Source organism: Thamnophis elegans, chromosome 16 (genome assembly GCF_009769535.1).
Source record: "Thamnophis elegans isolate rThaEle1 chromosome 16, rThaEle1.pri, whole genome shotgun sequence".
Classification (NCBI taxonomy): Eukaryota; Metazoa; Chordata; class Lepidosauria; order Squamata; family Colubridae; genus Thamnophis; species Thamnophis elegans.
The window spans coordinates 27586386-27607808 of record NC_045556.1 but is presented as its reverse complement, the minus strand read 5'-3'; the positions used below and the strand labels follow the sequence as shown (position 1 = coordinate 27607808).

The window sequence follows — 21423 nt, the reverse complement described above, 5'->3', positions numbered from 1 at the left end:
TACTTTCCATCCACTGTTTCTTGTCTGGCCCTCAGGAGCTTTGGAGAATAGGCTGACCCCCTCTTCTTTGGGGCAGCCCCTCAAATACTGGAATACTCCTACCAAGTCTCCCCTGGTCCTTCTTTTCTCTAACAGTTGCAAATCCCGCAACTGTTCTTCATATATTTTAGTTTCCTAACCTTTAGTCATCTTCTCTGCAAGTAAGGAGCACGCTGGTAAGAGAATCTGAGGGTGGAGGGAAGGCTACGCAATGTAGGACAGGGGCATTCCTGGGAGCTCTTGCCTCACAATCAGGAGGTTGTGAGTTCAATCCTAGGTAGAGGCAGATGTGGGGTCCCCTGCTTGGTCAGGGGGTTGGTCTAGATGACCTGCAAGGTCCCTTCCAACTCTGTTCATCTGTTTCCTATCTAAACCAACCAACACTCCATTCCAGGTGGGAGAGTTGTGTGAGAAATTATCTGAGATAGCATGGCCCTTGGTGAGATAAGCTGTGGTGGGTCATGCCCCGAGCGGAGAGCCGGACCAGCTGCTTTCTAAAGTGGCTTCCAACTTCTAGGTCCCCCAAAATAACTCTCGAAAGAGGACTGTGCAATGCAAGATAAAACAGCTCACGGACACCCATCACTAAAGAAGAAGAAACGCAGGTCTGCTAGTGAGGATTCCCTAGAAATACAATTCTCTTTGGAACGTTCCTTTGATCTAATTGCCCACCTGACAGAATGGACACATTTTGCAATGATACCAAAGAGATTCAGATTAGATTCAGATTCAGATTGACAGAATTGGAAGGGACCTTGTAGGTATTCTAGTCCAACTCCCTCGCCCAAGCAGGAGATCCTAACTGTTTCTGACAAATGGCAATCCAGTCTCTTCTTGAAAGCCTCGTGATGAACCTCCCAGAACTTCCAAAGGCAACTTCTGTTCCTTGGTTGATTGTTCTCACTGTCAGGAAATTCCTCCTTATTTCAAGGTTGAATCTCTCCTTGTTCAGTTTCCATCCATAATTCCTTGTCTGACCTTCAGGTGCTTTGGAAAATAGCTCTTTTCTAGGGCTCAAGTATTGGAGGATGCTATCCTGTCTCCCCTGGTCCTTCTCTTCACTAGACTAGCCTTGCCCAGTTCCTGCAACCATTCATCGGTCCCCTGATTGCTCTCAAAGCAACCAATATGATTTCTCAGAGACAAAATCTATCCCAAATTCTCTAGTGTTTTTTCCAGGGGAGTCTATGAAAGAGGCTTCTCCTGGCTCTTTAACGGACAGTTGTCATAGCAGAGATACGTATCTTTAAATCTGGACTGAAATTGGAATGTTTTCTTCATAAGATTCACAGCACCTGACCAAACCTCCTTGCCTTCTAATCCTTCAGTCATATTTTCAACATTTCTACATAATCAGGAAAGTTGCAACATGATTATTTACCTGGTGTATACCTGTCCCCAGATTTGAAGTCTGGCATAATTTTGGCCATTGAGCCACTGGATTTTACTCCAGATTGGAAATCTGGTTCTCCCTACAACCAGCCAGCAGGAAAAGAGGATCATTCTGGAGACATCTGGCGTTGCAGTAGCCCATTTTTGCCTTTTGGCTATCAGGACTGCCATCCTGCTACGACATGCTTTACTTTCCGCCAGCCTGCCATCCTCAACAGGGGGGAGGAAGTGAAGGAGTATATGAATCAATATTGGCTCTTTGCTTTCATTATGAATTGTTTATGCTACTATATACATCATTGTTACTGTTAAACCAATATTTGCTATTTGTTTTTGATATGATATGTTGCTAGATATCATTTATTAGGAATTAAGCTTTGTTACTGGCTTCTGCTTGTATTATTGTATACTGTCAAAAATTAATTGTTAGGAACTAATTCTAGCTAATTCTAGCTTAGTAAATTGTAACCTTAATACTGGTTGGCATTATGCAAAGTTTGCTATCTCGCTGCTGTGTCTCGCTTCAAAGCTAGGCACATCCTTGAATTTTGAACTTTGGGGAACAAATTGTAAATTGACCATGTCTGCAGGAAAACCAATACAAAATGTTTTATAGATGGCATCTATCACCCCCAAGACTTGCAAAAATATCTTCAAACGGTGTTGGAAATGTGAGAAATCATATGGGGCATACTGTCACACATGGTGGACATGCGAGGTGGCCAAAAAATTCTGGGTTAAAATCAAAAACTGATTGGAAGCCATAACAGGGAACCACATAGATTGGAAACTGGAGACATTTTTATTAGGTTGAACCACAACAGACTATACCTAATTCTACATATCAACACAGCGGCTAGAATAGCTTATGCACATAATGGAAGAACAGAACAGAACGAAGATGAGATAATACGGAAGACCTTAGAATGCACAGAGATGGATAAATTGACCAAGGGGATTCAAGGAAAGGAGGAAGCAGAATACTATTTAATTTGGGAAAAATGGTGCAAGTGATTTAGAGGATAGGAAGAGGAAACAAGAATTTGGATAATGCAATTTGTTCTATAGAAGAAGTAGGAAACAGTGACAAGAATGTAGGAAAAGTAGGATTTACAAAAGTAGAAAAAGATATATAATAGGAGAAGAAGAACAAAGACTGTCTGATACGAATGACCAAACATAAACTGTTAAGCAAAAGAGTAAGAAATAACAGCATTATAAGTATAAAATTAGAATGTATTGAAAGGGAAATAGCAGTTGTAAAGATGCACTGATAGATATCTGCTGTAAGAAGGAACGTGTAGATCCGATGTTATTTGTAAGTTTTGTGTATGTTTGAGTCACTCACACGTGCTGAGCATGCATGCGCACTCCACTGACCCTGCAACTGCCCCTGTGTGCGTGTGCGCAATTGGCCGCTTGCTTTAAAAACCGGTATAGAATGCGGATGGGCAGGTAGGCCAAACGAGCCACTGTATCTGTACGCTGTCAGCTGCTCCTGGCTACTACTGAAATGCCCTTACCGGGCCATACTGGCTGGAACCCACCACTGGTGTGGGTCCTTTCCTCCCCATTCCCTGTAGAGCCAATGCCTTGGCCATTCAGTTCCAGCATTTACACTTCTGACCAGCTTTTAGGAAACACAAAGAAAGGCTTTGCACTTTCACCCTTAGAAGAAAAACTAGTTGGATAGCCATGCTTTGCTATGAAACTGGAACAGCAATAGGTAGCATTCTTCGCCATCACACTCCATTATCCTGTGGCTATAAAAGGCAGCATCAGACACGGTCTTCTTTTTTTCCACCTTATCTTCCTGTATCTTATTTGTGTCCACTTTTACCCCCTCTTCTCCCATTTCTTGTTCTGTATGTTCCCTTTGATTTCCTAGCTTTCCTTTACCAATTAATATTTCATGTGCACTTTTCAATAATTGATCATCCATCCAAATCTCCATTTTGTAAATTGAACTATTTTAACAGATTTTAAAATTTTTGGGTTATACCACATCAACAGAATCAACAGCAGCATTAAATTCCAGAATATACTTGTGTTCACGAAGCAACTTCTGTAGTTAGTGAAGCAGTTGTGGACTAGTGTTTGGGTAGATTCCACAACAGATGTCCCTCTCATTGTCATCACCACCAACAAAGTATATCTGGAGAAATGAAGGCTGCTGCTGAGGCCCCACCATGATACTCCCTATCCTGTGGTAGACCTTCCCCTGCACTTTTAATGTTGCCATAAAATTTCCTTTCTCCACCTCTTTGGCTCCAAAAGATGTCATTTGGAAGCATCCATTGTACTTCCGGACAGCAGAGAAAGTGCTTTGCATTGGATGCTGGTGGGTGAGAAAACTGTGTAAGGGTTGAAGATCTAGCTGAAGGGGAGGGAGGTGGAGTTTAGCGCTACTGCAGCACATCCTGGGACTCTCATCCTGCCACTTTAGAGGACAGCACCAGGCACAGAGTAATCGGGTCTGAGTTCAACAACCTTGTCCCTGGAGTAATCAATCTGAGGTTCATATTTAAAACCAGACAAATACTTATTAGTCCAAGGCATTGATCTCATTTGTCACTGATTAACTTAGGGGTTATTAGATGTATACTTTTTTACAGCTTGTTCACTGACTTGGGGATGAGTTTGACGATACTTGTGCGCAGCTTCCTTTACTTGTGTTTTCCTAATCGCATCTGCAAATGTTTTTCTGCATTTTTTGTCTCTTTTCCCTTTAACTGGTGTTACAATAGAAGGAACAGATTTGTCTGGTCTGAGAAGGAAAATAAGGGGGGAGAGAAATCTGCCACTGCCTACCAGCATCCATCGATATTCATCTGGATAGCATCCTGTCAGTGTGTGAGAGAGTTGAGGGGTGTTTGGAAACTCAAACAGTATTTGCTGTGTGAGCAAGAAGGAGACAGGGAGGAGCCTGGGCGTGGATTAGCTCAACTGTTCTGTAGTAAAGCTGCTTGCTGCTGTGAAAGTAAAACTGAAACTGAAACTCCTCTCCTCTACTTATGTTTTGCATTTGGAACAGATTTCTTTTGAGATGGGGAGGGGGAGTAGAACTCAGCATCAGAGTGTGTTAAAAATAATATAGGAAATACGAATGCTCTGATGGTCATTTTGAAAATTCCTTTCTTAGTGAGCACCTAGAAGCCAAGAGGAACATACGTGGCAAATTTGAAGTTTGTAGGCTTTACAGTTCTGGAGATTTTGTGATGATGCATGAGTTATATTTTGCTTTTATATACATAGATTACTCCTCCATTACCATTTCTGGAGGGATGAGGAATCCAGGGCACCCACCCAATGTTAAAGGGAAGCCCCTGCCCTTAACTTGCAACACCACATTGTAATTGCTTGGTCTGTTCAATCAGCCAGAGGCCTGTTGCCAACCAGGTGCAACCACTAAGCCGGCCTCTCAGGACTGAGTGAGGGAGGGTGGGTTTAGGGGCATTTTGGCAAAGACCCTGGCACAGAGAGTGGGAATCTCCTTTGCCTTTTTTCTGCCCAGGTACCCCAAACTGCATAGAGCTCTTGAAAAAGAAGTGGTCCTGAGCAGCTGGTAAACCATCTACCCCCAAGATTGCCATCCCCTGGAGCTGCTGTGTGACATGGACACCAATGGAGGTGGGTGGATTGTAAGTGTGGTGGAGGGTGGCTCTTCCCAGGTATGGTCAAGGCATGTGGCGCTTCTTACTACCGTGCTTTTGAGGGAACTTCCGCAGGGTTGTGCCCCATGGCAGACACACCCAGGATTGTAAATTTGCTGCTTGCCAGGAATGGGATGAACCAGAAACCAAGTCTTTTCTGAAGCCAGGATGGCAGCCAGAGGGATCCTGGGGGGAGTGGGGCAGCACTTCTGGGTGGAGAAGGCCAATCCTGAGACCCCTAAAATTTGTGAAGGAAGGGATGTAGGGAGAGAAAGCCTTTAATTTTGGGACCTGCCCAGAGGGAATGTGAAAGGTCCTGATTCACCCCCGCAGGTCTTCCAAACGTGGTCGGATGGCTCGGTGGACTTTTTCCGTGACTGGGCTGCCTACAAGAAATGATTTGGAAACCAGCTGACTGAATTCTGGCTGGGGAACGACAACCTTCACCACTTGACCTCGCTGGGTGAGGGGCTTCCCTTTGCAGCCCTGAACCCTCTTGTTGCCATGGGAGAGGGGTGCAGGGCCCTCACTGGGAAGAGCTTTGAATGGGCCCTCAGCCCCTCTGTGGATGGGGGAGATGCCAGAGAAACATACCTGCAGGACTGTGAGTTTTGGTGACTGGGAAGTGTGCCAACGGACTCAAATGGCTGTTTTCTTCCTCCTAGGAAAGAATGAATTGCATGTCAACCTGACTGATTTAGACAACAATCATGTCTTCACCAAATATGCATCTTTCAAGATGGCGGCAGAATCCGATTGCTATCGGCTAACACTGGGCGCCTTCAAGGATGGCTCTGCAGGTGAGTCCCTAACGAAGTCCAGGGGGCCTCAGCATCTTTCTCCATGAGCCTCTTTGAATTGGGCACTGCCAGTCAGGCCAATGAAGGCCTCCCTGGCAGGCCGATATCCTGGAGATGGCTTTGGTTGGCCTTCCCCACACCTACCCCACTTTTTGCCTCCCAGGCGACTCACTCTCCGTTAACAACAAGATGGGCTTCTCCACCTGGGAGAAGGGGCAACACCCCAGAGCGTTAAACTGCGCTGAGATGTACAAAGGTGCCTGGTGGTACAATAGCTGCCACTATGCCAACCTCAATGGGAGATACTTGCTGGGGGAACACAAGACCTTTGCCGATGGCAACAACTGGGTTACGGGGAAAAGCTACCACTATTCCTACAAGCACTCTGAAATGAAAATCTGGCCTGTGGCTTAGGTGGCTTCTTCAACTGATGGAGCCTTTCCTTCTGAAGGGTTCCAAAGGGCATCTAGTCCATCCCCATTGCTTTTGATTTGCTACCTTGATAGAGAGCTTGCATTTTACAAAATTCACATGATTAAATGATGTTGCAGAATTGGGGTGGGTGGGCCTTTGCTCTCCTTTAGGTCCACTGGAGTTGGGCAGTCAACGAATATTAAATAAATACCATAAATAAACAAATAAAAATATGATCTTTAATCCAGCTGACAGTCTCTAAGTGTCCTTTATTCCAAGATGATAAAATATGCCAGCCTTTGGCAAAAGAAGGGCTCTGAGCACCCCAACACACCACCACAAAGGCTTGGCCCATCCCTCTTAGCCACAGCCTACAGAACCACTTAAATCTCCCACATTTCCACCAGTAAAGACATGCATCTGTTTGTCCATCATGAATCTCAGAATAAATAAAGTGCTGCTGCAACCTCAGATAAACAATAACAATTTTCCCTTCCCTTCCTTGGAAGTGGTAAAATCTGGCAAGACTGGTTCTTTGGTTATTCTACTGACTGAGGGATTACTTTACAGATCAATGCAGCTTTATCTGGAGAAGAATCTTGAGATCTGAAGGTCAAGTGTCCCAATTAGGCAGTTATTTTGCATTCTGGCTTCTGTTGAAATCAGTGGGCAGAATGGATTCAGTGCCCTTAAAGGTGCCAACCCATTTCAGCCCCTCTCAGTTGTTTTCCTGCCATCTTAAGAAAAACAGGGGAGCCTGTCTTTTGAACCACAGGAGGATAAAGCCAAAAGGGGAGCAGCCCCTGAAAGGCTGTTCGGAGGGCCCTTAATTCTCCTCCCCCGGGACTTTTTCTGGGCACCTCCATGGAGCTGCTGGTCTGTGCATTAAGAGTGGGGAAGCCCCATGGGTCAGAGATGCACCTCTTGTTCCTGGAGTCCCACTGGCTGAGGATGAGAGAAACAGGGTATAGAAAGTTAGCACCCATCTCCCTCCTAGAGGAATGAAATATTTTGAGTATTTTAAAAAGGAAGGATAAAGTATTTCCCCTAAAAAAGAAATAAAAAATCTTAAGGGAGACAGAAACTCAAAGCCCCAGCTCCCTGTCCCCACAAGCAGATACTGAGCTGGGGCAGCTCTTAGAAATGCAGATTTGTTCATCCATCACTCCCTGCAGCAAAGTCTGAACAAAGGCAGATTAGCCTTCAACCAAGATCCAAGATCTTAAGCAATAATAGAAATTATTGCATCACTCTCCAAACTTCAACCAAACTTACCTCTTGCCTGGGGCCTTCATTGCTTTTCCCTCTCTCCGGGGTGGGGGGGTGGGGGGTGGGGGGTGGGGAGGTCTGAGGCAATTTTACGCGGCAATTCACGGCGCGATGGCCTTTCTTCCCACAGCGGAAACAAGTGAAAGGCTTGGCTTTGCCTGTGAAACCTCCTTTTCCCTCACTCCTGGGGCGGAGGGTTTGTTTGGGGGGCTGCTGGGGGGGATTTCTCCACATCTCCCTCTTTCATGCATTGAAGCCTGGCTAAATCCAACTCCACGTCTGCCACGTGCTCATACCAAGCAGTTACACGACGGGGAAGGCGTCTGTTTATGCACTGTTGGTATATTTTCTCATTCAATCCCTCAGCAAACTGATCCAGCAAAGCCTCTTCCGACCACCCCCTCATATAAGCTGACAACTCTTGAAATTCCTGGACATAATCTGGCACAGATTTGTTTCCCTACTTCAGAGCCATAAATTTCAGATGCCCGCATCTCTCAGTCAATGGGTCATCAAACCTCCTTCTCATGGCTGCCATAAAGTCATTAAAATTCCTCAGGAGAGGGGAATTGCATTTGTGTAGGCCGACCATCCATTCGGCTGCCTTCTCTAAGGACATCAACACCATCCTCACTTTCATTTCATCTGTCTCTAAATCAGGTCCATAGATTTCCATATAATTCCAGACCTGAATTATAAAAAGCCCAAGACGTTTAGGGTCTCCATCATATTTTACGGTTAAAGGAGGGACTTTTGCCATTTGGCGTCGCCTGCCCCCCCCCTACTCTTTGAGCGACTCTAGCTGGAGGGGGGGAGGCTGATTCTGGGTTTTCTTGCGCACAACCCCCCTTGGCTCCTTCACTCTCCCTTAAACTATGCATTGAGTACCTTTGCTCAAGTTCCTCAGTCGGCTCCCTTTCCACTGCTCTCTCATGGCTTCTGCGTTTAGTCCATGCTTCTTCGAGGAGCCTCATGGCGTGGGAAAGCTTGTACTCCCCTTCCCCAGAGTCACCCCAATCAGCTGATTTTTTCTTTGGTCTCCTTCTCATGACTCCAGCATCCAAATCCTCAGGCTCCTCTTTTTGTCCCACACCCCAAGTCCATCTGGGACGAATGGCAGGTTCTTCCACTCTTAGTTCGGCCAGTCTTTCGGTTAAAGATGGTCCCGCCATTGCCCCCTCCTCTTCCTCCTGGTCACTTACATGCAAAGACATTTCTTTTCTTCTTGTGAGGACACCCCCCTCGGTAGGTTTTAGCTCCGGGATGGGTGAAAAATGAGACTCAGCTTATTGTCAGCATCACTTCATTCAGTAATCAGGAAAGAAAACCACTGGACTCCATTTGAATTGAAATCAAGTGTACTTTTACTAATTATAAATGAACAGTTGCAAAGCTAAGCTGAGTCTGGTTAATTAGGCGCAAAAGCTAATAATATAATGTATAATTCATTCCCCTCCCCTTGGCATCCCTGTGCACAGTCCAATCATATTTCCCCCCCAATGTCAGGTGTGAGATAACTTCGAAAGGCATCACCAGGATGTAATGCTGGACCGTTGGCCTTGGTGGGAAACACCCCTCCTCCACATGCGCAGTAAGGTGATCAGTTCAGTGTCTAGAAACTTCCTCCAGCACATCAAAGATTCCCCTCCCAAATACCATGCCCCCCCTCCCCGTTTCAATGGCAGCCGAAGCAGCAGCAAAGCAGAGGCTGACAGCCCAGACAAAGACCTAAGATTTGTACTTTGCCTATAGAGCCAGCTATGACCCCTACATAACCCCCACAAGGCGTCATAGCAGTCTGACAACAGACAATAGAATACATGTTCTTGCACAGGAACAGGAAGCTCAAGTGCAAATCCCAAGAGAAGGTATAAACACCCCTCACTCTCAACTCCATGTGGTCAGCTGCGCCAGAACCCATGTGCTTGATGGTTCTGTCCATCATTAAACCATCTTTCAAATCATCCTCCAGCCTCCATTTTGTATCCAGTGCTTTTCTCCCGGTTTGGAACTGAACTAGTTGGCTATTTCATCCAACATGGGGAAAGCATCCAATTTTACATAATTCTTTCTACTCCCCCAGTGGCTTTTAGAGATGTTTGCTTATCCATGCTGTATCTTTACACATTGCGCCACTTTGAATTTATTTCATGAGTAGTTCACAACACAGTGTAAGAACACTCAGGCTTTGGGCCAGCAGCCTCTCCCTGACCTCAGATGGAGAAGGGCCTGACTTCTCCAACACAACATCCACGGCCAAATTCTGTAGTGGCTTTTTCCAGAAGAGCCGAAAGGCCGAGCAAGGAAGCATCTCCTGGCTCTTTTCTGGATGGTTTTCAAGGACCTTGAAATCTTGGGTTGCAATTGGACCATTTCCGTCATGGAATTCAAAGCATTGACCAACACTGGATAAAATACTTGAAAAAATAATCTGTGAATATCTAGAAACAAATAAAGTTATAACTAGTAGCCAGCATGGCTTTGTTAAAAACAGATCATGCCAAACCAATATGATTTCATTCTTTAACAAAGTGGCTAAATTAGTAGACGGGCAAAAAGCTGTGGAAACAGCACACTTTGACTCCAGCAAGGCATTTGACAAAGTAGAGCACAAGCTCCTTCTTGGTAAGCTACAAAAACAATAACTGAAGGTTTTTAAGAAAATCCTGGACAGCCACCTATCTGACATGGTAGAGGGTCTCCTGCTTGAGCAGAGGGTTGGACTAGAAGGCCTCCAATCTCTACATGGAAGAGGTAGAAACCGAAGCCCTCGACTCTTTCCCAGGAATTCCACCCACTCACTGGTATTGCTATGTGGACGATACTTGGGTCAAGATAAAAATACAGGAAATGGAAGTGTTTGTCAAACATATCAACTCTGTGGACAAATACGCCAAACTGACATGGGAAAATGTTAATAAAAACAGTCTAGCTGTCAGAGTTCCAAGAAACACCCCCAACGAAAGAAGACACCGAGGCTTGAGTTTCCTCAAAACTCCACTTTATTAGAGATGCCTCCAGGTTTTCCCCACCCAAAAGAAAGCCCCAATCCCTGCCCAGCAACCCCATGCCCACCCCATGCCCCACACAGGCACCGTTCCAAGCAGAGATGCCTCCCAGTCACGCCACTCCAGGTGCAGGGGCAAAATGTCCTTGACTCTCTGAGAAAGTAATATTATTATGACTATATATCTCCCATACCCCCCTCCCAGTTTCCCACAGTAGAAAATGTGGCCGAATGTAAAAGATGGATTCCAGGCCTGGCAACTAGTCTTCCTGGACTAGGCAGTAGACATTACAGAAACCTTATCACTGAAATTTAGAAACCCCTCTCAACAGTCCATTGTGGATTCAGCCAATCCGCAGGTGTGAAGATGTCATTGGGCCACTCTGAGAAAGTGATAAAAAAAAATTCTCAGGGTCATCCTCAGTTGGCTTTCAAACAATACAACCCATGGCCTTCCCCTTACATTCCCCAAAAGGTGAGAAAATGCCATAGGAGAGAGAGAGGGAGTGATAAAGCGTAAATGTAAACAAGGATCCCCCCTCCCCTAAGGAAAGGCAGATTCACAGATCTGACACCCACGAATAGAGCAATATTTACATTTTGATTCTCACCACCCACTGGAGCATCAAACAGGAGTAATCAGAACCCTACAATACAAGATTATGTTAGTACTGAAACAAAATCTTATAAAGAGGAGGAAATTGGCGTTTTGGAGCTGGCCCAAGGGAGGTGAGGCTGTTTGAACATCTAGCGGTCCTGGAGCTGGCAGCGGATCAGAAAATTCGACCTCTCCGAGCTACCAGCTCGGAAAGACACCGAGCCCCGAAAAAAAAAAACAACGCTGAGAGACGTCGCTACTGCTGGCCGCCGATATTTCTGGCCGCGGACGCCGCCTAACGCCGCCGAACATCGCGGTTTGAATGGAAAAAACTTGCGGAGACGGCGGAGACTGAACAACTAAAAGAAAAGCTGGTGAGAGGGTAAATTGGCTCCTAGGACCGAGTCGAGGGAGTTGGGAAGTGACACGGACGCCAAGAGACGTCGTTTGTTGCTGGCCGCCGACATTGCTGGCCGCGGATGCCGCCTAACGCCGTCTAACATCGCGGCTGAACGAAAAAAAAAACCTGCGGAGACTGCGGAGACTGAGAAAAAACAAAAGGAGAACTGGTGAGAGGGGAAATTGGCCCCTGGGACTGAGTCGAGGGAGTGGGGAAGCGATACGGACGTCCTGTGACTTAGAGCTGGCAGCGGATCGGTAAAACTTCAATTCTCCGAGCTGCCAGCCTCGAAGGACACCGACATTGCTGGCTATTAACATCACTAATACTATCGGTTACAGACATCGCCCACCTCTGGATTTTGACTTTCTGATGCGTTGGGGCCCCTAAGAACGCTGAATGCTGGGCTCGACCATTGAATGGAACGGCCCCCCCTCCTCTTCCATCGGAGACAAGTTTTCTCCCCTTCCTCTTTCAATTCTTGGAAATGACATTAAGAGAGGTTATTGGAATGAACCCACCCATCAGGCTTTTTCTATCATGGTTAACTTCCCGGCTCTCACTACTGCAGTTGACATTCGAACTCACTCTATCTCCCAGCCCCTCCCCTCCTTGGACTATATTGAACTCTATATTGAACTCTTCAGAAGAGCCCCCCTCAAGGTGTGGCCCTCCCCTAGGAGAGGGTGGAAGACACCTTTGGACTTACATAAGCCTAGTACGGACTTGTGAGCCTGTGCAATTTTTTAATTTGGTATGTTGAGTGCATGGGATTGTTTGTGATAGTGTGAATGACCTCACTTTTACTATTATTATTGCTGTAATTTGTGTTTTTAATTATTGCGTGAGGACTGCTTGAGTGAGTGCCTGGGTATGATTGATTCGGAGGACCTGCCGGGGTATGCGGGGGTCACCGGGGTGTTGGGGGGACTATGGCCACGGGAGAGGGTCAGAGCATTGCGGCCATAACAGGGAGAGGCAGATATGGCGGGGACTTTAGGGCTGGCCATTACCGGGGAAGGAGGGCTCGCTACATCACAGAGATCCCTCCTTCCGGCCCTATGAGTCCCACTCCAAGGTCAGATGGCGCGAGTAATCGGGACCCTGGTCTCAGGCTGCTGTCGCTAAATGCCAGGTCTGTTGTTCACAAGGCTCCCCTCGTCCGGGACTTAATTTTAGACGAGAGGGCAGACCTGGCATGTATTACTGAGACGTGGCTGGGCACGGAGGGAGGAGTCCCCCTCGTAGAGATGTGCCCAGACGGATTTCAGGTGCTTCATCAGCCGAGAGCCCAGGGAAGGGGTGGCGGTGTGGCTATTGTTGTCCGGGAGTCTTTAGTACCTCGTAGGATCCCTGCTCCGGAGCTTGTCGGGTGTGAGTCCCTACTGGTGAAGTTGGACCTCAAGGGTCAAGTGGGTCTGCTGCTAACGTACCTGCCTCCCAACTGCGTTGCAGTAGCCCTCCCCTCACTCCTCGAGTCGGTAGCCGAGCTAGCAATTGAGTTCCCTAGGCTCATGGTTCTGGGGGACTTCAATTTGCCTTCGCTCAGTGAACACTCGGATGGAGCGCAGGAGTTCATGGCTTCCATGACAGCCATGGGCTTGACCCAGGTAATTCGAGGCCCAACCCACTCAGCGGGTCACACACTCAACCTCGTATTCCTCTTGGAGCAGTGGACTTGTGATCTTGGTCTGAGGGGTAATGAGATCATACCCCTGTCGTGGTCAGACCACTGCCTACTGAGGCTAGACTTCCGGAGGCCAAACCCCCACCGTAGGGAGGTGGAACCGACCAGGTGGTTCCGCCCCAGGCGACTTATGGACCCCTTGAGGTTCCAGACGGAGCTTGGGGTCATTCCTGATACTCTCGCCCACAGTTCGGCGGAGACACTGGTTGCTGCCTGGCACTCGGCAGCATCAGAGTCTCTTGACCGGATTGCGCCACTACGGCCCCTCCTGGTTGGCGGATCCCGGAGGCCTCCTTGGTTCACCGAGGAGCTCCGGGAGATGAAGCGCCGGAGGAGACTCCTAGAGCACTTGTGGAGGTCCGATAGGTCCGAATCGAACTGAGCACTTTTGACAGCATGCACCAAGTAATATATCAGGGCATTAAGGACAACTAAAAGAACACACATTGCCACCTTGGTTGCGTCTGCCGAGTCCCGCCCAGCCGCCCTGTTTAGGATAACCTGCTCCCTCCTAAATAGGAGGGAGGCAGGGGACCCCTTACAGGGTAAGGCTGAGGAATATGTCCAGTTCTTGGCGGACAAAGTTGCTCGGTTTCGGTCAGACTTGGACTCCACCCCTGCAGATCCAGCCGAGACACAGGGGGATAACTTGGCAGTCCATCTCTGGGTTGAGTTTCAGAATGTTGCCTCTGGGGATGTGGACAAGGCTATGCGAGCTGTGAGTGCCTCCACCTGTATACTGGACCCGTGTCCCTCCTGGCTGGTTGCCAACAGCAGTGAGGTGACATGAGGCTGGATCCATGCGGTTGTTACCGCCTCCCTTCGGGAGGGGCACTTCCCCGCCGCACTTAAAGCGGCGGTGGTGAGACCCCTCCTGAAGAAACCATCTTCGGATCCAGCCGTTCTTAATAACTACCGTCCAGCCTCCAACCTTCCCTTTGTTGGGAAGGTTGTTGAGAAGGTGGTGGCCTTTCAACTTCAGCGTACCTTGGAGGAAGCTAGTCACCTTGACCCCTTCCACTCTGGCTTCAGGCCCGGTTACAGCACAGAAACCGCTTTGGTCGCATTGACCAATGATCTCTGGAGAGCCAGAGATGGAGGCCATGTGTCCATCCTGGTTCTCCTTGACCTCTCAGCGGCTTTCGATACCATCGACCATGGTATCCTTCTGCGACGACTGCGGGAGGTGGGAGTGGGAGGCACTGTTTTGCAGTGGTTCTCCTCCTACCTCTCGGACAGGTCGCAGTCGGTGTTGGTAGGGGGGCAGAGATCGTCCCCGAGGCCCCTTACCTATGGGGTGCCGCAGGGCTCGATCTTATCCCCCCTACTATTTAACATATACATGAAACCGCTGGGCGAGATCATTCGGAGGCACGGGATAAAATACCATCAATATGCGGACGACACACAGTTGTATCTGTCCGCCCCGTGCCAACTCAATGAAGCGGTGGACGTGATGAACCGGGGTCTTGAGGCCGTTAAGAACTGGATGAGAGCTAACAAACTGGTACTCAACCCAGACAAGACCGAGTGGCTGTTGTGTTTCCCTCCCAACAATTTGGCCAGGGTTCCATCACTCAGGCTGGGGGGTCAAAATTTACACCCCTCAGATAGGGTCCGCAACTTGAGAGTCCTCCTGGACCCACAGCTGACTTTTGACCATCATTTGTCAGCTGTGACCAGGGGGGCATTTGCCCAGGTTCGCCTGGTACGCCAGTTGCGGCCCTACCTGAATCGGGAGGCCCTCACAACAGTCACTCGAGCCCTTGTGATCTCTAGGCTGGAATACTGCAATGTGCTCTACATGGGGCTGCCCTTGAAGAGCATCCGGCGACTTCAGCTAGTCCAGAATGCGGCCGCGCGAGTGATCGTGGGCGCACCACGGTTCGCCCGCATAACACCAATCCTCCGTGAGCTGCGCTGGCTACCTGTTGATCTCCGGGTGCACTTCAAGGTCCTACTTACCACTCACAAAGCGCTCCATGGTAGTGGATCTGGCTATTTGAGAGACCGCCTTCTGCCGATTACCTCCCTTCGTCCCATCAGATCGCATAGAGTAGGCCTCCTCCGAATTCCATCCGCCAGTCAGTGCCGACTGGCGACTACGCGGAGGAGAGCCTTCTCAGTAGCAGCTCCGACGCTTTGGAACGATCTCCCCGTGGAGATTCGTACCCTCACCACCGTCCAGACCTTCTGCACAGCCCTTAAGATCTGGCTATCCCGTCAGGCCTGGGGATAAGACCCTAATCTCGCCCCACCCGAATGCTGAATGAATGTTGTGTTTTATTGTTTTATTTTATTATATTTCACATTTTCTTTTTGTGTTTTGTCTTGCACTCCCTTCCTATAAATTGTAAGCCGCCCTGAGTCCCCTCAGGGAAAAGGGCGGCCTATAAATGTCAAATAAATGACTAAATGACTAAATGGCCTACACCACCTGGCTAAAGGTCTGCCTACCAGCAAAGATAGAAAAGAGAAAAATCAACCAATGTATATTTCAACCAATATACATGCACACTTCAAATCCAAGGCTGAAGTTTGTCCCCCCCCCCCCCAAGGATGAAACACCCGGCCACAAACTGAGCAACGTGATATACGTAGTCCAATGCAGTCAGTCATTGTGCAGATCTGTACACTAGAGAAACAAAACAACCATTTCCAAAGCACCTGGCATGCCTTAGCAGAACAAAAGGGACATTTGACCTTCAGTTCTGAAATATCTATGGGGATTCTCAGTCCTCCAGGTCACGGTTGTCAGAAAGGTACTTCTTCAAGAGGCAACTGGGCTTTCTTGGTTTTTCCTTGAAGACATTTTGCTTCTCATCTAAAAAGCTTCTTCAGTTCTGACTGAATGATGGAGGTTTATATTCCTTGCAGTCATCTGGTCATTAGTTCTCTCTTTGAGAGTCATTGAGGCCACTTGGAGATTTATCTGTGTCCTCAGGGTCACCTGAATAGTGCAAATGGGTGCAGAACCTTCTTGGAACTGCTGATAGGACTGTGTTATAAACAGGAGATAGGTGATGTAGTACCTCCCAGTGGAGGGATTCAAATTTTTTTACTACCAGTTCTGTGGATATAGCTTTGTGTGCATGGGAAGGAACATCAAAGTAAAAAGAAAGACCAAAGCTAGGAACAAGCCATAAGATGTTACCAAGTTACCCCTCCCACCAGAATGGCAGAGTCCTGATCTATGGGGACCTGACATTGGCATAATTTTGACCATTGGACTAGCATGAGATAAATCAAAACTATGCATTGTGCAACTGCCAACAGTTCCAAGATCACACTGGAATGCAGAACCATCCACCCTCCAAAGCCAGGGACCTTCACCCATGCAATTTTTAAGAATCCAATTGGACATTAAAGATAACCAGGGTGGAAGGTGGGAACATGGGAAAAGGTAACCATAAGCTTTGCCTATGAAAATCCTAGATCCGGGTTTGCTTATCTTCTAACCAGTTGGCTTTGGTAAAGTCTACTTTCATTAACAATGGATTCGAGAGGCTTGTTTTTCTAACTGACCAAATTGGCATGTTTGACGGTGGCTTTCCTGGGAAGGAAATGCAGAAATCCTCCCTCTACAATGAAGACTTACTAAATGTGCTGTTTAATTAACAGAGGTGTGTTTTGATCAATAAGGAAGCTGTTGGTGGTATGTGACTCTTTCCCCAAAGTCCCCCCTTAGAAGTGAAAGGGACAAAAGCAGATCGGCCAAATAAAAGCAGAAGGTCCAGGGCAGGTTGCAGTCAGAGTCCAGCGGGCACCATGAGGAGAGTTGGAAAGCAAGTGGGTCTCCTCCTGCTGTTCTGCCTGATGATCGCAATCCATCCAGGGTCACAGGACTCCTCCGTCCCAGGTGAGTATCAGGCAGGTTGGCGCTGAGGAAGAGGGACAACAACCTTCTTCCAGCCTTCAGAGGTGGGAAATTTAGCTTAGCTCAAAAAAAGCATTTTTCTTTCTTCCAAATGTTTTTTCTTCCTTTGCAGAACTTAAGGCGCCGGATTTGGATGGCAATGAGACAATATCCGTTGTGCGGGAAAGTCGGAGCTTGCGAAGATGGGGCCTCCCTGGCATTCCAGGACTCCAAGGGCCACGGGGACTCCCTGGCATTCCAGGACTCCAAGGGCCACGGGGACTCCCTGGCATTCCAGGATCACAAGGGCCACGGGGACTCCCTGGCATTCCAGGATCACAAGGGCCACGGGGACTCCCTGGCATTCCAGGATCACAAGGGCCACAGGGACTCTCTGGCATTCCAGGAGCCAAAGGTGGGTCTGTGGACAGGGGGTGAAATTGAATCCTGAACCTCACCCCTTCCAAAAGAAATAACCCATCCGGTCACGAGGGAGAAGGAAGGTGCCAGAAATGAAGACCGCAAGAACTGGCACGAGAGGAAGAGAACTGTGTCTTCTGGGCACTCGACCCGTCAAAACTCCTCCTCCCAAAGGGGGCATTTCCTTGGGTTTTCCAACCTGCACAAAACACAAAGTGGCTGGAAGGGGGCTGCCTACTCAGCCACTTTTCTGCTGGGAGTTACTCCCCTCCCTCCCTGTGGGCACCTGGGAACTTCACCATGCCTTTCCTTAACAGGTGAAAGAGGCTTGCAGGGAATCCCCGGGGAAATTGGAGCACCTGGGCCAAAAGGTAAGGTGGAATGAGAGGGTTTCCTGATTCCAGGGTGGCACAGGTGTGTTTGGGTAGCTGGTGGAGAGAGAAAGGAAAACGTTGGGAAAGGAACCCAAAAGGGGACCCTAAAACTGGGGGGGGGGGTTGGATTGCTTGATCATTGTAGATTCTAGAAAGACCTGGCAGGGTGATACTCCACTCAGTATCAAGGATGCAGATGTAGGGGTGGTTAACAGTATTAAGTTTCTGGGGGTGCAGAAAAGTAACAATCTGAACTGGTCTCTTCAGACATTATCTTTAGTGAAGTGTGCAAACCACCATCTGCATTTCCTGTGTCGGGTGAGGAGAGGACATCTTTCTCCTTCTGTCCTCAACACTTTTCACAGAGGGATGATGGAAAGCATTTGGTTTGGTGGCCGCAGCACCTCAGATAGAAAGTCCCTACAGAGAGTGGTGAGGACAGTGGAGAAGATTATAGGAAGCTCGCTTCCCATTATTCAGGATACTGCTTATAAGCGCTTCATACTTAGAGCTTGAAGCATTGTTAGAGACCCCCCCCACACACAGCTCACGGTCTGTTTCTGTTGCTTCCCTCTGGGAGGAGGTTTCGAAGTATTTCTAGCAGGATTATCAGATTCTGCAACAGCTTTTTTCCCTAGGCCACCCATCTAGTAAACTCACAAGAGGCATGTGGTTTTCTTTTTGCCATCTGTATATGTCAGGGGTGGGATGCTGCCAGCATTACTGCCCGTTCAAAACACATGCGCAACATGCGCATGCGCCACACACACACTGCACGTGCAGTCACTAAATTCCAAAAGGGTGGCGGCCAAGCGGCAGTGAGGGAACCAGTTTGGGAGCATGACATGCCTGGGTTGCTGCCGTTGGCATCTCTGGGGCTGCCTGGCAGGAGGATTAAGCAAGGTTGAGCGCAGGAGGTCTCAAAAGAATTTCTTCCCTTTGATTCAGGGGAAAAAGGAGACCCAGGACAACCTGGAGAGAAAGGTAAGAGTTTGGTTGTGCTGCTCTGGGACCCTGGTTCTTATCGTGGGCGCCTTTACTCTCCCAACCGCACATGGTGTTTCTCACAAATGATGTAAATCATGTCATCTGGTTTTGCTCCACTGTGCCAGAAGAATTTTCCAAAAGGAAGGGACCCCCTTGAAAATGGCTTACAGCCCCCGCATGTGTTGGGGGGCTGGGGAGAAAGCTTGGTACCCATTTTTACTCAGCAGATGTTGATACTTATGGGCTTCTGGGGTTCAGCTGCTTGGCACCCCCTCTTGAGCCCCAGTGATAGTACCGGACCCTCCTAAAGAGGGTGAATTCCTCACTTGTCCTTCTCTCTGCATTGCGGGCAAGAAAGGTGACCCAGGAGAAATTGGTAAGGATTGTGTCCCCTCTCTTAAGGGGAATATTGGGAGGGGCTGCCTCGGATCAGGGCCTCTGCAAGGTTCTCTGTTCTCTGGGGTCCTTGGCTGAATTGTGCAGCTCAGCCCCCCAACGAGCTCTGTGGGGCATGAAGTTAGGCTGAAAGGGATCCCTGAGGGGTTGGCAGGCTTTGGCTCATCAGACATAGTTGTGCCTCTGCCCCCTTCCTCAATTCATGTCAGCATGGCGTGATCCCTCCCCACCTCCACTGGGCTTCCCTACCACATGACCGGGGGGGAGGAATTGGATTTTTCCCCACGTCCTTCTTTCTTGCAGATGAGAAGAAGCTGGAGAAGCTTCAGTGCAAGCGAGGTGAGTGTGTGTATGTGTGTTTGTGTCCGTATTACCACCACCACCCCAATTCCCTAAAGAGCCAATGCTGTGGCCAGGCAGTTCCAGCATTTACAGGACCCCCTTCTGACCACTGGCAGCTTTTGGAAAAGACAAAAAAAGGTTTTGCACTAAAAGAGATTTCATCTTGACCAGAAAAAATGGTCTTCCAAAAACATTTCAGGAGGGGAGGGTAATCCAGCCCACCCACTCACCCTTATGGGAAGCCCCCATTCCCATCATGTAATGCCACACTGCAACCCCTTGGCCCACTTTAATGGTCAAGTGCCTGTTGCCAACCAACTGCAGCCACTGAGCTGGTCTCTCAGGAATAAGAGCCTTTGGCAAAGACCCTGGCACAGAGAGCGCCAACCTCTCCTGCCCTATTTCTGCCCAGGTGCCCCAAACTGCAAAGAGCTCTTGAAAAGAGGGACGATCCTGAGCGGCTGGTACACCATCTACCCCCAGGACTGCCAGCCCCTGCAGGTGCTGTGCGACATGGTCACCGACGGAGGCGGATGGATTGTGAGTGTGGTGGAGGGCAGCTCTTTTCCATGTGTAGCCAAGGCGTACGGTGCTTCTGACCACCCTGCCTTGAAGGGGGCCTTCCCTGGGGAAGAGAGTTATACCCCATGGCAGACACACCCAAGATTGTACCAGAAACTGAGTCTGGAGCGAAGATTTGGGGTCCTGCTGAGCTGGAAGGTGAAGAGTCCTGATTCTCCCCTGCAGGTCTTCCAAAGGCGTTCGGATGGCTCTGTGGACTTTTTCCGTGACTGGGCTGCCTACAAGAAAGGATTTGGAAACCAGCTGACCGAATTCTGGCTGGGGAATGACAACCTTCACCGCTTGACCTCGCTGGGCGAGGGGCTTCCCATTGCAACCCTGAACCCTCCTGCTGCCAGGGGAGAGGGGCTCAGGACCCTCACTGGGAAGAGCCTCAAGGGTTGTGCACCACATGACCCACGTGGCTGTTTTCTTCCTCCTAGGAAAGAATGAATTGCGTGTCGACTTCACTGATTTTGAAAATCAGCATTCCTTCGCCAAATATGCATCCTTCCAGGTGGCGGCAGAATCCGACTGGTATCGGCTAACTCTGGGAGCCTTCATAGGTGGCTCTGCAGGTGAGTCCCTGACAAAGTCCAGCATTCTTCTCCATGAGCCTCTTGGAATTGGGCAGTGCCAGGTAGGCCGATGAAGGCCTCCCTGGAGATGCTTTAGGCTGGCCTTCCATGCACCCATCCCCCCTCTCTTCCTCCCAGGTGACTCCCTCTCCTTCCACAACAACATGCCCTTCTCCACCAAGGAAAAACGGCAGGACCCCCAGAAGTTCAACTGCGCTGAGAAGTGCCAAGGGGCCTGGTGGTACCATGAATGCCACCACTCCAATCTCAATGGGAGATACTGGCTGGGAAAACACAAGACTCGCGGGAACGGCATCAACTGGGGTACTGGGAAAGGCCCGTACTACTCATACAAGCGCTCCGAAATGAAAATCCGGCCTGTGGCTTAGGCTGTTCCTTCAGGCTGATGGGCCTTTTTCTTTCTGAGGGGTTCCAAAGGGCATCTAGTCCATCCCCTCTGCTTTTGATTTGTTACCTTGATAGAGAGCTTGCATTTTACAAAATTCACATGATTAAATGATCTTGCAGAGTTGGGGTGGGTGGGCTTTTCCATTTGTTCCCCTTCAGGTCCACTGGAGTTGGGCAGTCAATGAATTAAATAAATACTGTAAATAAATAAATAAAGATATGATCTTTAATCCAGCTGACGG

The 21423-nt window shown here is 48.6% G+C and overlaps 1 protein-coding gene and 1 pseudogene across 1 annotated transcript; both read left to right on the top strand.

Moving 5' to 3' along the window:
* Positions 1-468: 468 nt before the first annotated feature.
* On the top strand, positions 469-6298 carry LOC116519343 (annotated as a pseudogene).
* A 10651-nt stretch (positions 6299-16949) lies between these two features.
* Positions 16950-21162, top strand: LOC116519584 (ficolin-1-like). Its single transcript, XM_032233535.1, has 11 exons — positions 16950-17118; positions 17249-17302; positions 17459-17530; positions 17853-17906; positions 18858-18904; positions 19251-19272; positions 19596-19631; positions 20047-20174; positions 20382-20511; positions 20639-20773; positions 20912-21162. Exons 1-11 carry the CDS (start codon positions 17028-17030, stop codon positions 21160-21162), a joined length of 1020 nt encoding a protein of 339 aa, XP_032089426.1. The 5' UTR covers positions 16950-17027.
* Positions 21163-21423: the final 261 nt, after the last annotated feature.